Source organism: Cnephaeus nilssonii, assembly GCF_951640355.1.
Source record: "Cnephaeus nilssonii genome assembly, chromosome: 12".
Taxonomy (NCBI): Eukaryota; Metazoa; Chordata; class Mammalia; order Chiroptera; family Vespertilionidae; genus Cnephaeus; species Cnephaeus nilssonii.
The window spans coordinates 67,227,507-67,239,883 of NC_137083.1; the positions used below are offsets into that span (position 1 = coordinate 67,227,507).

A 12,377-nucleotide genomic window follows, 5' to 3' on the forward strand; every position below is an offset into this window, starting at 1 on the left:
ACTTGTGCCTCAACAGTTCCTCGAGAAAAGTATTAAGTTATGATAAAGTTGCTTGCCCAGTGTTCCTTTGCATCTTAGAATTGGCATTTGAGACTTGAAACTGTCTCTAGGGGCTGAACTCGTTAGCCCTGTCTTACCACCACTGTACTGTATTATAGGCAAAGGCTCAGATACTGTTTTTAATTATTTTTCTTTCCTTTTTCTAAAAAGAAATCATTTTGACATGTTTTTCCTCACACATCTTTATATGAAACTGTTATGTCATTAATTTTATTAAGATTGTTACCATATATATACATATATATATATATATATATATATATGGTTACAGTTGTGATTTCATGAGGCAGAGTTTATTCTTGTATTATTTATTAATTTTAATTATATTATTTTACATATGAACATATGTAAACATACTTTTGCCACACCCTGTGTAACTATGTACAGTAAGTCCTTTGGTTTTGTTGAAAGCATAAAGTAGAATATGTACTTTGCTGTCATAAATAACAATGTAATTGATTGGATAAATGTTATCCTCATGACCTAGAAAATCATGCCATAATTTAATTAATTGCTATAGCTATATTGCCTATGGTATATTATTAACCTCTATGTGATTCAGTTTATATACCACAAATTGAAATTTCAAATTCTTTTAAAGTATGTCAACAGTAATAACAAGTAAGGCAATTTTTATAAACACTATTGATCACCCAAATTAAACTAATTTAATTAAATATATAGAAATTTTATTTAATAATATATTCAATATATTTTAAAGAAAGTTTAAATCTGCCCTAACTGGTTTGGCTCAGTGGATAAAGCATCGGCCTGCGGACTGAAGGGTCCCGGGTTCGATTCCAGTCAAGGGCATGTACCTTGGTTGCGGGCACATCCCCAGTAGGGGGTGTGCAGGAGGCAGCTGATCGATGTTTCTCTCCCATCGATGTTTCTGACTCTCTATCCCTCTCTCTTCCTCTCTGTAAAAAATCAATAAAATATATATTAAAAAAAAAAGAAAGTTTAAATCTGTTCTACAGATTATTAAAATTGAAGTTGAAGATGTTCACAGTAAAATCTTGAAATTTTAGCAAACCTTGGATTTTGTATTGTAATGAATTTTAAAATTTGAATTTTTGATTATAACAGGGCTATTTGTGGTAATTATTATTTTTTACATAGGAAAATTTCTTATGAATCAACCTTTTTAGTTACTTAGGATAACCTTTCACATTTTAGAACAGTTTAAATCTTGGGCTATCTTAGAATCCTGCCCTTGTTCTTTTGTTTTTCTCAATATTCATGTAAAAACTATTGAATAAACAGAAGGATAACTTCTGCAGTATTTTTTTGTACTAGTTAAAATTGAAAACAACTTACAGGTCCCTCAGCAGGAGAGTGGTAGACTAAATTACGGTATAGGCATACATTCTCAGAAAGAATTATGTACATCCATGTACTGATACATAAAGGGGAATAGTATATGTTATATAAAAATATGTTATAGAACAATTTGACTATCCCATTAATTTAGAATAAATAATAAATATGCATTGGATACACACACACCAGAATATAAATACACATATAGGCTGGACTTAGAAGATACAAATCCCTACCATCATGGAGTTTTAGTGGTCACCCTTCACAAGCTCATTCATTCTTGTTGCTGCTACTACTGCTGTCTCTATGTTAATAACTATCAAACCTGTATCTTCATTTGCGGCCTTTTAGCAAAAGTGTAGCCTGGATTTTCAGCATCCTATTGGAATCAGACATTTGAGTTTTTCAGTTAGGTCCCTTCACCTCTTGTAGTTTTGACCATCGGAAATGATGTGTCACCAGCCACCTACATTCCCATGAAAACTGTAGTTTTCTTCAACATTCCCTTAATCTTTGGCTTAAGTCCGTCAGTATTGGATAAAACTTTTATATGCTTGGCCCTAGGAAATGACTTAGAAATCTTGAACTTTTCAAATATCAAAAGCTGCTCTTCCAAAAGTGTCTTCTACTTAGAAAAAGCTTACATGACTATCTTAATTACTCATATTAATCAGAAATGCTGTATTTGAAAATAGTTTTTGTTGATGATAGCAATGGGGGGGAAGGGTGAGGAGAGATTAACCTGGGAACTTAGATACATATATGCATAGCCCATGGACACAGGCAATAGTGTGGTGAAGGCATGGGAGGAACTGGTGCAGGGTGGAGGGGTTCCGTGGGGTAAAAGAGGGACATCTGTAATACTTTCAACAATAAAGATAAATTTAAAATAAATAAGTCAATAAGCACATTTTTACAGTGGTTAACATTGTTTTTAAATGCTTTCAGTGTTTTATTTTTAATCTTCATTTATATAATAATCAGGCTGTTAGTAATGCTTTTTAAATGTAATCCCCAACTTTAAGTTATTCAATTAAAAAGTTATAGCCCTGTATATGCATAATAGTGAGGTCTTGTAGTTACTTGGTATATCTTACAAGGCCTATGAATATACCTGTTTTACATGCAAATTGTTTCAGAATGGTTTCAGGGGATTCATGGCCATCATGAGCAGGACAATGACTGATAGTAGACCAACAGATGCAGGGAAGGGGTACAGCTTTCTTTATGTAACAGAAACATATTAAAGCTCACCTGCATCGAGGTAGCTGCACGAGCAGGGATACAGCCGTGTGCCTTCTTCAGTCATCCAGTCAAGTCCCCCTGGCATCCAGTTCCCAAGAAGGCACTCACCTCTTAGTCCCTCTTAAAGAGCTAATGAAGTGTGCCCATCAAATTTGTTAGCAAACACAAGTAATTCAAGATAACTCAAAACAATCCTGACTGTTTACCTTGAATTGGGTGAATCCAATTCATTTTCTTGGGCAAATCCTTTATAGGACAGCAGAAAGAGACCTTGGACCTATTTGAAATCGATTGCAGAAAACTTGGAAAGATTTTTTACTTTCCCAAGAGAATATCTAAATCAGTGTGACCAAACATCTGGTGCTTTGGATATTTAAGTTATGAAGCAAAGCTATTATTGAAGCACATATTTTGGGGGAATGTTTTATCATGTTAGTCCTTAAAATGCCTAAATTATGAAAATAATTTATGTGTAGTTGGATTGTTTGTTAAAATAATTACAGCATCAAAAATCTTAATTATATGTAATTCTTTTATTTAAAAAATTTTAAATTATATTTATTGGAGTGACATTGGTTAATATGATCATACAGGTTTCAGGTGTGGGTTTCTATGTTACAGGATCTATATATTGCGCCATGTGCCCATCACCCAAAGTCAAATCTTCTCTTGTCACCTTATATTAGGCCCTCTTTATCCTCCCCCTTCCCTCTGGCAACCACCACATTGCTGTTTGTGTCCATGAGTGGCAGTTTTATATCCCACATATGAGTGAAATCATAGGTTTCTTAGCTTTTCCTGACTGACTTATTTCACTTAGTATAATGTTCTCAGAGTCCATCCATGTTGTTCCAAATGACAGGATTTCATCCTTTCTTATGGCTGAGTAGTATTCCATTGTGTATATGGACCACATCTTCTTTATCCAGTCCTCTGTAGTGGGACACTTTGGTTATTCCCATGCTTAAGCCACCATGAATAATGCTGTAGTGAACATAGGGGTGCATATATCTTTGCAAATACATGTTTTTGAGTTTTTCAGGTATATACTTAGGAGATGGAATGCTGGGTCATATGATAGCTCTACTCTTAATTTTTGTATTATGTATAATTCTTCAAAGACTTTTATTTCTGCCCATATAGTTAGATCTCCTTATTTCATGTTTTCTGTTACAAAATGAGTGATGTATTTGGAATTATATGTCATTGTTATTTGATTATTTTAATAACTCCATCTTTGTAATAGAATTATAATTTGATGAAGAAAGCATCATTTAAAAAAGCAATTACTAAATTGGAAATAAGGCAAAACTATCATATGACAAAAGAAGAGAGCTTATAACTTTCTTGCATACCAGCAATAGTCAGACAATATAAAGGATACATTACTTAGAATTCCCAAATATAAAATACTATAAAATGAATTTAACATAGAATGTGTAGGACCTACCGAGAAGAAGAAAAAAGTTTAAGACCTAACCAAGGAATGTTAGAACAGATTCTAATAAATAGAGAGATCTCACTTTTTCTTGAATAGAAATATAAGTAAGTTCAGTCCAGTCGGCTGAGCATTGACCTATGAACCAGGAGGTCATGATTCGATTCCCAGTCAGGACACCTGCCTGGGTTGCAGACTCAATCCTCAATGTGGGCGTGCAGGAGGCAGCCAATCAATGATTCTCTCTCATCATTGATGTTTCTATTTCTCTCTCCCTCTCCCTTCCTCTCTGAAATCAATAAAAATATATGTGTGCTTTTTAAAAGGCATATAATGAGTTCAAAATAAAATAACTATTTCCTTTGTGTTCTAATAATACTACAATAATTCTAACATATAGCACAGCTCAGGAGATAAATCTTTATGACAGAAAATTCAAAACCAAACCCAAGTTTGTAAGATAATCTTATAAAACATTTGACTTCTAAACCACATGAGATTGGTATAGATGAAGAATTAAATGAAACTGCCGTTTAATATCACTATTATCACATTGCGGACCAGTAGTTTTATTGCTAGCTTACCCAGTTGCCAGATAAGTTTCTATTGAACGAGTACAAAAAACGTTTTGCATAAAGGTTAAAGGCAGGCTTTAAAATTAAATACTCATTGCATTTGAAGTTATTTATTACATGTTTTTACAAGCTAATATCTTTTTAAAGTATGATACTTTGTAAAACACTGTAATATGAAACGAGAATTCTCGTGATCTGTCCGCAATGTGTTAACTTCCAGAAAACTCGAAGCTCAGTCTAAACTATGGGAATGTGTAAGAAATATCCGTTAATATTCATATAATTTTTGGTTAAGGAGAGACTCTTGAGGATGTCAAAATCAAACCCTATAAATCAAATTGATAGAACTGTACTACCTAATATTTTTAGACTATGCATTTTCAAAAGCCATAACAAGAGTTAACTAGAAAATAACCAAGTGTGACAGTATTTACCAGATGTATCAGACACAGTAAATGTCTTCATCTTATAAAGAGTTCTGTTAAATCACCAGTTAAAAGAGAGTCTACTAATAGATAAATCGACAATGGTAATAAAAAGGCAAGTCATAAGAGAAATGCAGATGACTAGTAAAGAAAAAGTTCCCCATCTCAGAAGTAATTAGGAACTGCAGTTTATGCAATTTATAACCCTCTTCAATTCTGTATGTGATTTATTTTGTATATTTATGAACTTACATTAATTACTGTCTTCCCTACAGTCTGAGCACATTTAGTGCAGGATCCGTCATCTTGATTTTGTAAAATACCCATCCTTTCCCAATGCTGGTCACGCAGTTGGGTGGATAGAAGGATATAGAGATGGATGAAATAATGTATGCCTTATTTAATTTCCAGAGCTGGTCACAGATAAGGAATGCCGGTTCGGCATGATTTTTTCTGTTTTAGCTTCTGTAGTCAAGGGTACATTATATGTTCACAAGAAGAATTTCGAAAAGGGATTTGCATGTTTTTTGACATAACTTTTTTTACTGTGCATGATTTTCAACATATTTTCAAATATAAAATACTATAAAATGAATTTAACATAGAATGTGTAGGTTGCAATTTAACCCTTTGCACTCGCTTGCTTTTTTCTCGAGCTGCTACTGATGATAATCATGTCGAGTCACACTCGACATCCGAGTGCAAAAAGTTAAATCTAGTTCCCTAGATATTCTGAGAGACCTGGGAAATATCCAGCTGTTAAAGAGTGAGGGAAATGAAGCCTATTGATCAGGCTTCATTTATGATGTGTGATATGGGGGAAGGAGCAGTGATGAGAGAAAATAAACTGCTAACAGGAACAAAATAGAATGCAAGGCCAGGGTGGGAGGTATATTACTGTGTATAATAATAAAATTATCATCTCTAATCTTAGAATATACATTCCAAGACGATAGAGACTGGTTGCTGGCTCTAGAATAGTGATGACTGGCATACAACAAGGTTAACAGCTTTTTTTTTTTTTGAAAGAATAAAAGGTCCACATCCAGCTTTGTGCCCTCTTTATTTATTTATTTTTTCATGTTACATCACATATGGTTTCACATCACCTTTACAGCCATCATCATAAGTAGCAGCAAAATATTCCATTATATGCCACATAATTTATATAATCATTCCCTTACTATCAGTTGTTTGCTTTTGCTGTTATACACAATGCTATAGTGAATATGTTCCTACTTACCGTCTTTTCAATACTCGGGATTATTTTGTTAGGATAAATTCCTAGATATGGTTTTACTGGATCAATAGACATGAACATACATTTTGGCTCCTGATACAAATGTCCAGTATACTTTATTTAATCCAACACATAATTAGCATCAGTTATTTCAGTTGGCATATGAACTACCCTGTGTTGTCATAGCCAGGAAGTCCTGCTGTCCTCATCAGGGTACTTTGTAGATATTTTATTCATCTGAAGGTTTATAGTGGAAGTCTGAACCCTCATAAATAATACATAAATAGAACTAGAGAAAGGTGACTGTATTTTGAGTCAAAGAAAATTGACAGCAAGGGTAATGTATTCTTTTATCACATAATACAGAGAAAAGAGTAGGAAGATAATTGCTGGTATGAATTCCTAAAAGTGTGTAAACATGCCAATTAGGTAGAAAACAAGGAAAGATGGTGGCGGATACTGAAGATAGATATGTCATCTTCTCCCCTCCTTCCCTTGCCTTTTTGGGGGTGGAAGGAGAAAGGGCTTCGGCTTTTTAACTCATTCATTGTAGAATTCACAAGCTTTTCATAGCTATACATTTTAACTTCTATTTTTCGTAGGAGAAACTGTCAAAGTGGTGTCAGTTTAAGTTTGTAGCCTGGAATGTTTACAAAGACTGTTAATTGCCACTATATTTATATTTACACTGAGTGGCCAGATTATTATGATCTCTGAACGCATAATAATCTGGCCACTCAGTGTATATCCTATATAATAAAAGCCTAATATGCAAATTGTTCCCTCGACCAGGAGTTCGACCAGCAGGCCCGCCGGCCAACTGCCCATGTCCCCTCCCCCTAGCCAGGCTGGCCGGACCCCACCCATGCACGAATTCATGCACCGGGCCTCTAAAATACACACACATACACACACACACACACACACACACACACACACACTGAGTGGTCAGATTATAATGCGTTCAGAGATCATAATAATCTGGCCACTCAGTATATGTGTACCTAACATCTCCCCATCTGAAAGCACATGACTGAGGCCTTCCCCACAGGGGCTGGCCATTCGTAGTGTATGCTCTTGACTCAGAGGTTCCAGACCTTGTAGGTAGACAGACTATTAAGAGTACCTACTGGGTCCTGTGATATGCACCTGTTTCCTGTCTTCATTGGCATATTGGTTTGGGGAATGGATATCCTGGATTCCCTTCCAGGTCCTACATTACTGATGACTTCCTGTAAATTTTAGCCAACTCTTGGTTTCCTAATAAATTACGGCCTATATTTGCAATGTGTTGATTAGGTTACTTGTGTGACTTCTCTAAGCTGGTCTGTAACTCTGACATATGACTCTAATTTCACCCTTCCTAGCATAGTGTTAGTTCTTTAATTTTACACAGGTCCAGTTATTGAAAAATAACCATGGCCCTGGGGTTGGAAAAGGGAAACAGTTCATATGCAAAGAACATGGTTGCTATTGAACATTTTTACATCACCAATTAGACAACAAAAGTTGAAAAAATATAAAGGGAAATTAACAAAATCTCTCTTGATGGGAGATTGTAATAGTTCTACCTTGCTATATAAAGGACACCAAAAATCAGTAAGGATAAAGTAGAGATATAAACAGCAGAGTTAACAAGCCTGATCTTATGGCCGGCCATACATACAACATTGTACTCAAAATGGAGAATACATATTCGCCCCTCAAGTACTCCTGGAAAGTGTGCAAGTGTGTGCGAACGCGCATATACACGCACACATTTTGGAATTTTATATATATATAAAATTATATAAAATATAATATATATATAATTTCACCACATAATACCAAAGAAAGAAGGATATGTCATGGGAATCTACTCGAGTCTCATCCAGATTGCCTGGCTATATTCAAGGCTTCAGAGTCTACACACTAAATTGAGAAATTTATTTTTACTCCTATGTAGTTCTACTTTTCACAGACCATCTTAATTCTATGAAACGGCAAAAGAATCTGCTAACTCCTTTCTAGAAGTCTAAAGTGGAAATTAAGCTGCTTTCCCATCCTAATGGAATCTCTCTCTCCTCTGGCATCTGAGCATCTGATGCTAGTTTAAAAACATCAAACTGTATCTGGCTGCTCGTTTCTTCAGTCATTGAAATGGACTCGGGTTTACTGTACACATATTGTGATATAACTGCATTAAAGAGGAAGTCATCGCAATTATTTGTTAAAGTTTTTGTTTGTTTGTTTTTTCATGCTGTATTATCTTTAAGTACAAAGACTTTTCCAATCATGTCACCTAGAGCTCACTTCACCCACTGCTCTGTTTGGCCGCCAGTCTCTTGTCTCTCTCTTCAGCAATGGTGAGGCGGATACCCTTTCCACGGGGCAGGGAAATCCATGGTTTGTTGCCTTTGCCAATTAGAAAAATGTTGGCGAGCCGGGTGGCAAAGCTGTTGCCATTGGCATCTTTCACATGAACTACGTCAAAAGAACCAGGGTGCCTCTCCCTGTTGATGATCACGCCAGTTCTTCCCAGGTTAGCACCTCCGGTTGCCATGCACAAGTTACAAGTGTCAAACTTGATGAAATCAGTAATTCTGCCAGTCTCCAAATCGATCTGAATGGTGTCGTTCACCTTGATGAGGGGATCCGGGTAGCGGATGGTGCGAGCATCATGGGTTACCAGATGAGGGATTCCTCTTGTGCCCACAAAGATCTTCCTCACTTTGCACAGCTTGTACTTGGCCTCCTCAGGTGTAATATGATGAACAGCAAAGCGGCCCTTGGTGTCATAGATCAGGCGGAAATTCTCTCCTGTCTTGTCAATGCTGATGACATCCATAGAACCAGCAGGGTAGGTTATATCGGTTCGGACCTTGCCATCAATCTTAATAAACCGCTGCATGCAGATCTTCTTCATCTCCTGTTAGAGCATACTTAAGTCTGTTCCTTAAGGAAATGATGAGAGGGAGACATTCTCTCAGCTTGTGGGGACCGGTAGATGGCCGAGGAGCAAACACACCGGTCAGTTTATCCAGCATCCAATGCTTTGGAGCTGCTACAGGCTTCAGATGCTTCTTGGGACCACGAGCCATGGCTGTGCTAGGCAAAGAAGGAACTATTTGTTAAAGTTTTATTATTCTTCTCAGTTTTCTGTGTTCCTCTAGCTTTCTGAATAAGGTTTATAAAATAAATTTAGATAGTTCCATGAAAATGCTAAATTATTTGTTTTTTTAAACCATATAAACAACATAATTGATACTTTAATTAGGTGTCTTATTTTAACAGAAAGTTTTACTTTGTTAAATCTCACTTTTTCTTTCTCTTATGTATATTTCTCTCAATGGCATTTTCTTCATGCTGTACCGAATCTCATGCCTGTGATCTCTGAGAGTTATTGATAAGATTTTTTAATATCAGCTATGTGCCAGTTAAGTTTGTAAATATACTAGAATAAATTGGTGTGTGGTAAAGATGAAATGCTATTAATTAAAAGATAAGCCAAGAAAACATGTTTTTTTTTTATGATGATGATTTGAAAAGCCAGCTGTTGGCAGACTTATCCTGTTCTTAGGAAACTGTACTGGGAAATTAACAGAAAAACACTCATTTTTGTGATGCTTATTTCTTTCTCTCTGACCAGAGCTTTAAGAAAATCAGGTAAAGTAATAGGCTTGAGATAATTAATTTCACTTTTTAAAATATAAATAAAATATCTAGTAAAGTCTTCTCAAGAAGAGATGGGGCAAAAACCTCACTATGCAAAAACACTTTTCTGGGAAACAGCGTCTAACCTGAACAAACCCTTAGCATTTCCCCCTCCACACATCTCTCCCTGCCCCCCCCCCCCCGGGCATACATAAATAATGGTGTTGAATTAACCAAATAATAGATTTTAATAGCTGCATCTGCTCTGCTGTACCTTAACCTAAATTCTTATCACACACTAGTTTTGTATTGTTGTGTACTAATTTTCGGAACGGCTGAATAATTATTACAAGCTGTGAAGCTTATTGTTATTTTCCTTCTTGATTGAGCCATCTGTCAGACACAAAAGCAAAGATAAAAATGTCATTGAGCCACCAAAGATTTGTATTGCTTAATATGTCTTCTAAGGAGGCACATTTATCTGGGGGAAAAATAATGCTGCATTTCAAAGGAAATTGTTTTACTTCTTTGCAGATGGGGAACTCAAGGAGATTTCACCACTACCCATCCCAGGCCCGTGGTCAAAGTGAAACTCTTCACGGAGAGCACTGGCGTCCTGGCCCTTGAAGACAAAGAGCTGGGAAGGGTGAGTTGCGATCAGCTCTGTGTGTCCGAGGTCATACAATTTTAACTTCTTTTCATTCAGAGTCGTTCTTCAGGAGCTCAGCTTGCAGCTCTAATTTATTAAACATAATTGTTAATAACATAGTGTTGTGATAGGCTTTGGGTGTGTAAGGGGTACATATAAGATCATAGCCACTGACTCGAGTCATGCTTCTCACACATGTCCTCTACAGGCTGACTTGTACTTCTTGGTAAAAGGTCATTCTCATTTAAACATTTCTGTCCTTTGGTTAAAGGCATCATCTTTGTATTTGAAGTAATCCGCTCTTTATGTTTATTACGATTAGACTAATTATGTAGCTCTCTTACATGTATTTCTCTCTTTTATCTCATCCTCACCATTTTGCTTAGTGGTTAGAGCATCGGCCTGCAGACTGAAGGGTTACAGATTAGATTCCATCAAGGGCACATATCTCAGTTGCAAGCTTGATCCCCTGACCTGGTTGGGGCTTGTGTGGGAGGCAACTAATCGATATATCTTTCTCTCCCCATCCCTTCCACTCTCTCAAAAAATCAATGGAAAAATATCCTCGTGTGAGGATTAACAACAACAACAAAGAATGGAAATAATAAATATAAGTGTAAAAAACAAAACAAAACAAAAAGCAAATGTACCATGGTGTATGGTGTTAATTAAGGGGGAATTGTCACAGGTATACCAGAACTTTCAATATATTTTTGCAACTTTTCTGTAAAAAATTATTTCAAAATCCAAAGCTTGGTTTTAAAAAGATTTATAAGAAATAAGGATTTAAAATTAAATGTTATTGAAATATTTTTTCAAAACACTTTACCATATATATTCTAAGAAACAAGTATTTTCTGACACTTAATTCCTTTATCACACCTAGGAAATTTAATATTTATTCAATAATATGTGCTAGTCAACATTCAGAGTTCTCTAATTATCCCAGCATTCTAGAAAAGCTAGATTCCTTCTCATCCAGATTACAGTCAGGGTCACCCCATGTATTGCATTGGATATTATGACTATTTAGTCTCTTTTACTTTATAATGCCCGCCTCTCTCTCTCTCTCTTTTGTTTTTCTTTTTTTTTTTTCATGATGATGAAATTTTTGAAGAGTTTTCAACTAATTCAGGACTTGTTTTATTAATAATTTTTCATCATTAGATTCAGGTTAACATTTTTGGGAAAAGCACTACCTTTGTGATGTTTTGTGCTTTTCGTTTTAATTGTGTCATATCTGGAGTCAGATAATGGCAGATTATTTTGATATTGATGGTAATTAAACATGATTTCATTAGTCTTTGTTTTCTGGCACTTGAGTTAACAGACTCAGCCTATACCCTCCCTGTCCTCAGCCTGTAATCAGCACTGGTACCTTTTACTAATGATGGGATTTAGAAACCAACATTCTATGTATCATCAGTTCTGTGTATCATGAGTTTCCTGGTTCCCCACAGCATCCATATACATACTCATTTTCTGTCTTAGAATACATACAAAATCCTTTCAGGAAAACCACAACAGTACCAGAGCCAATAACAAGTTACAAAGTAAAGGTCAGCATTTCTTTGCAGATTTTTTTTGTCCTTAGAATATATTTCAGTAAAGGTATATGTCTGATTGCTGTGTTAAAAGTCACCCAATGCAATGGAAGGTAATAAAATTTCATTTAATAGTCTAGTGCCATGGTTGCCAAACTATGGCTCGCGAGCCACATGCGGCTCTTTGGCCCCTTGAGTGTGGCTCTTCCACAAAATACCATGGCCTGGGCGAGTCTATTTTGAAG

The 12,377-nt window shown here is 35.8% G+C and overlaps 1 protein-coding gene and 1 pseudogene across 4 annotated transcripts in view; one reads left to right on the plus strand and one right to left on the minus strand.

Moving 5' to 3' along the window:
* CADPS2 (calcium dependent secretion activator 2) overlaps positions 1 to 12,377 on the plus strand; it is a 484,731-nt gene that overhangs the window by 223,766 nt on the left and 248,588 nt on the right. For all 3 annotated transcript variants that reach the window (XR_013814316.1, XM_079786439.1, XM_079786438.1), the window contains exon 7: positions 10,474 to 10,585. Coding sequence is in view for 2 of the 3 variants with exons in the window: in XM_079786439.1 (XP_079642565.1) it covers positions 10,474 to 10,585 (112 nt within the window). In the remaining variant the exon portion in view is untranslated. The remainder of the gene's footprint in view (positions 1 to 10,473; positions 10,586 to 12,377) is intronic.
* Positions 8,563 to 9,402, minus strand: LOC307108449 (small ribosomal subunit protein eS4-like; annotated as a pseudogene). The gene has a single exon. The product of its transcript is annotated as a small ribosomal subunit protein eS4-like (transcript).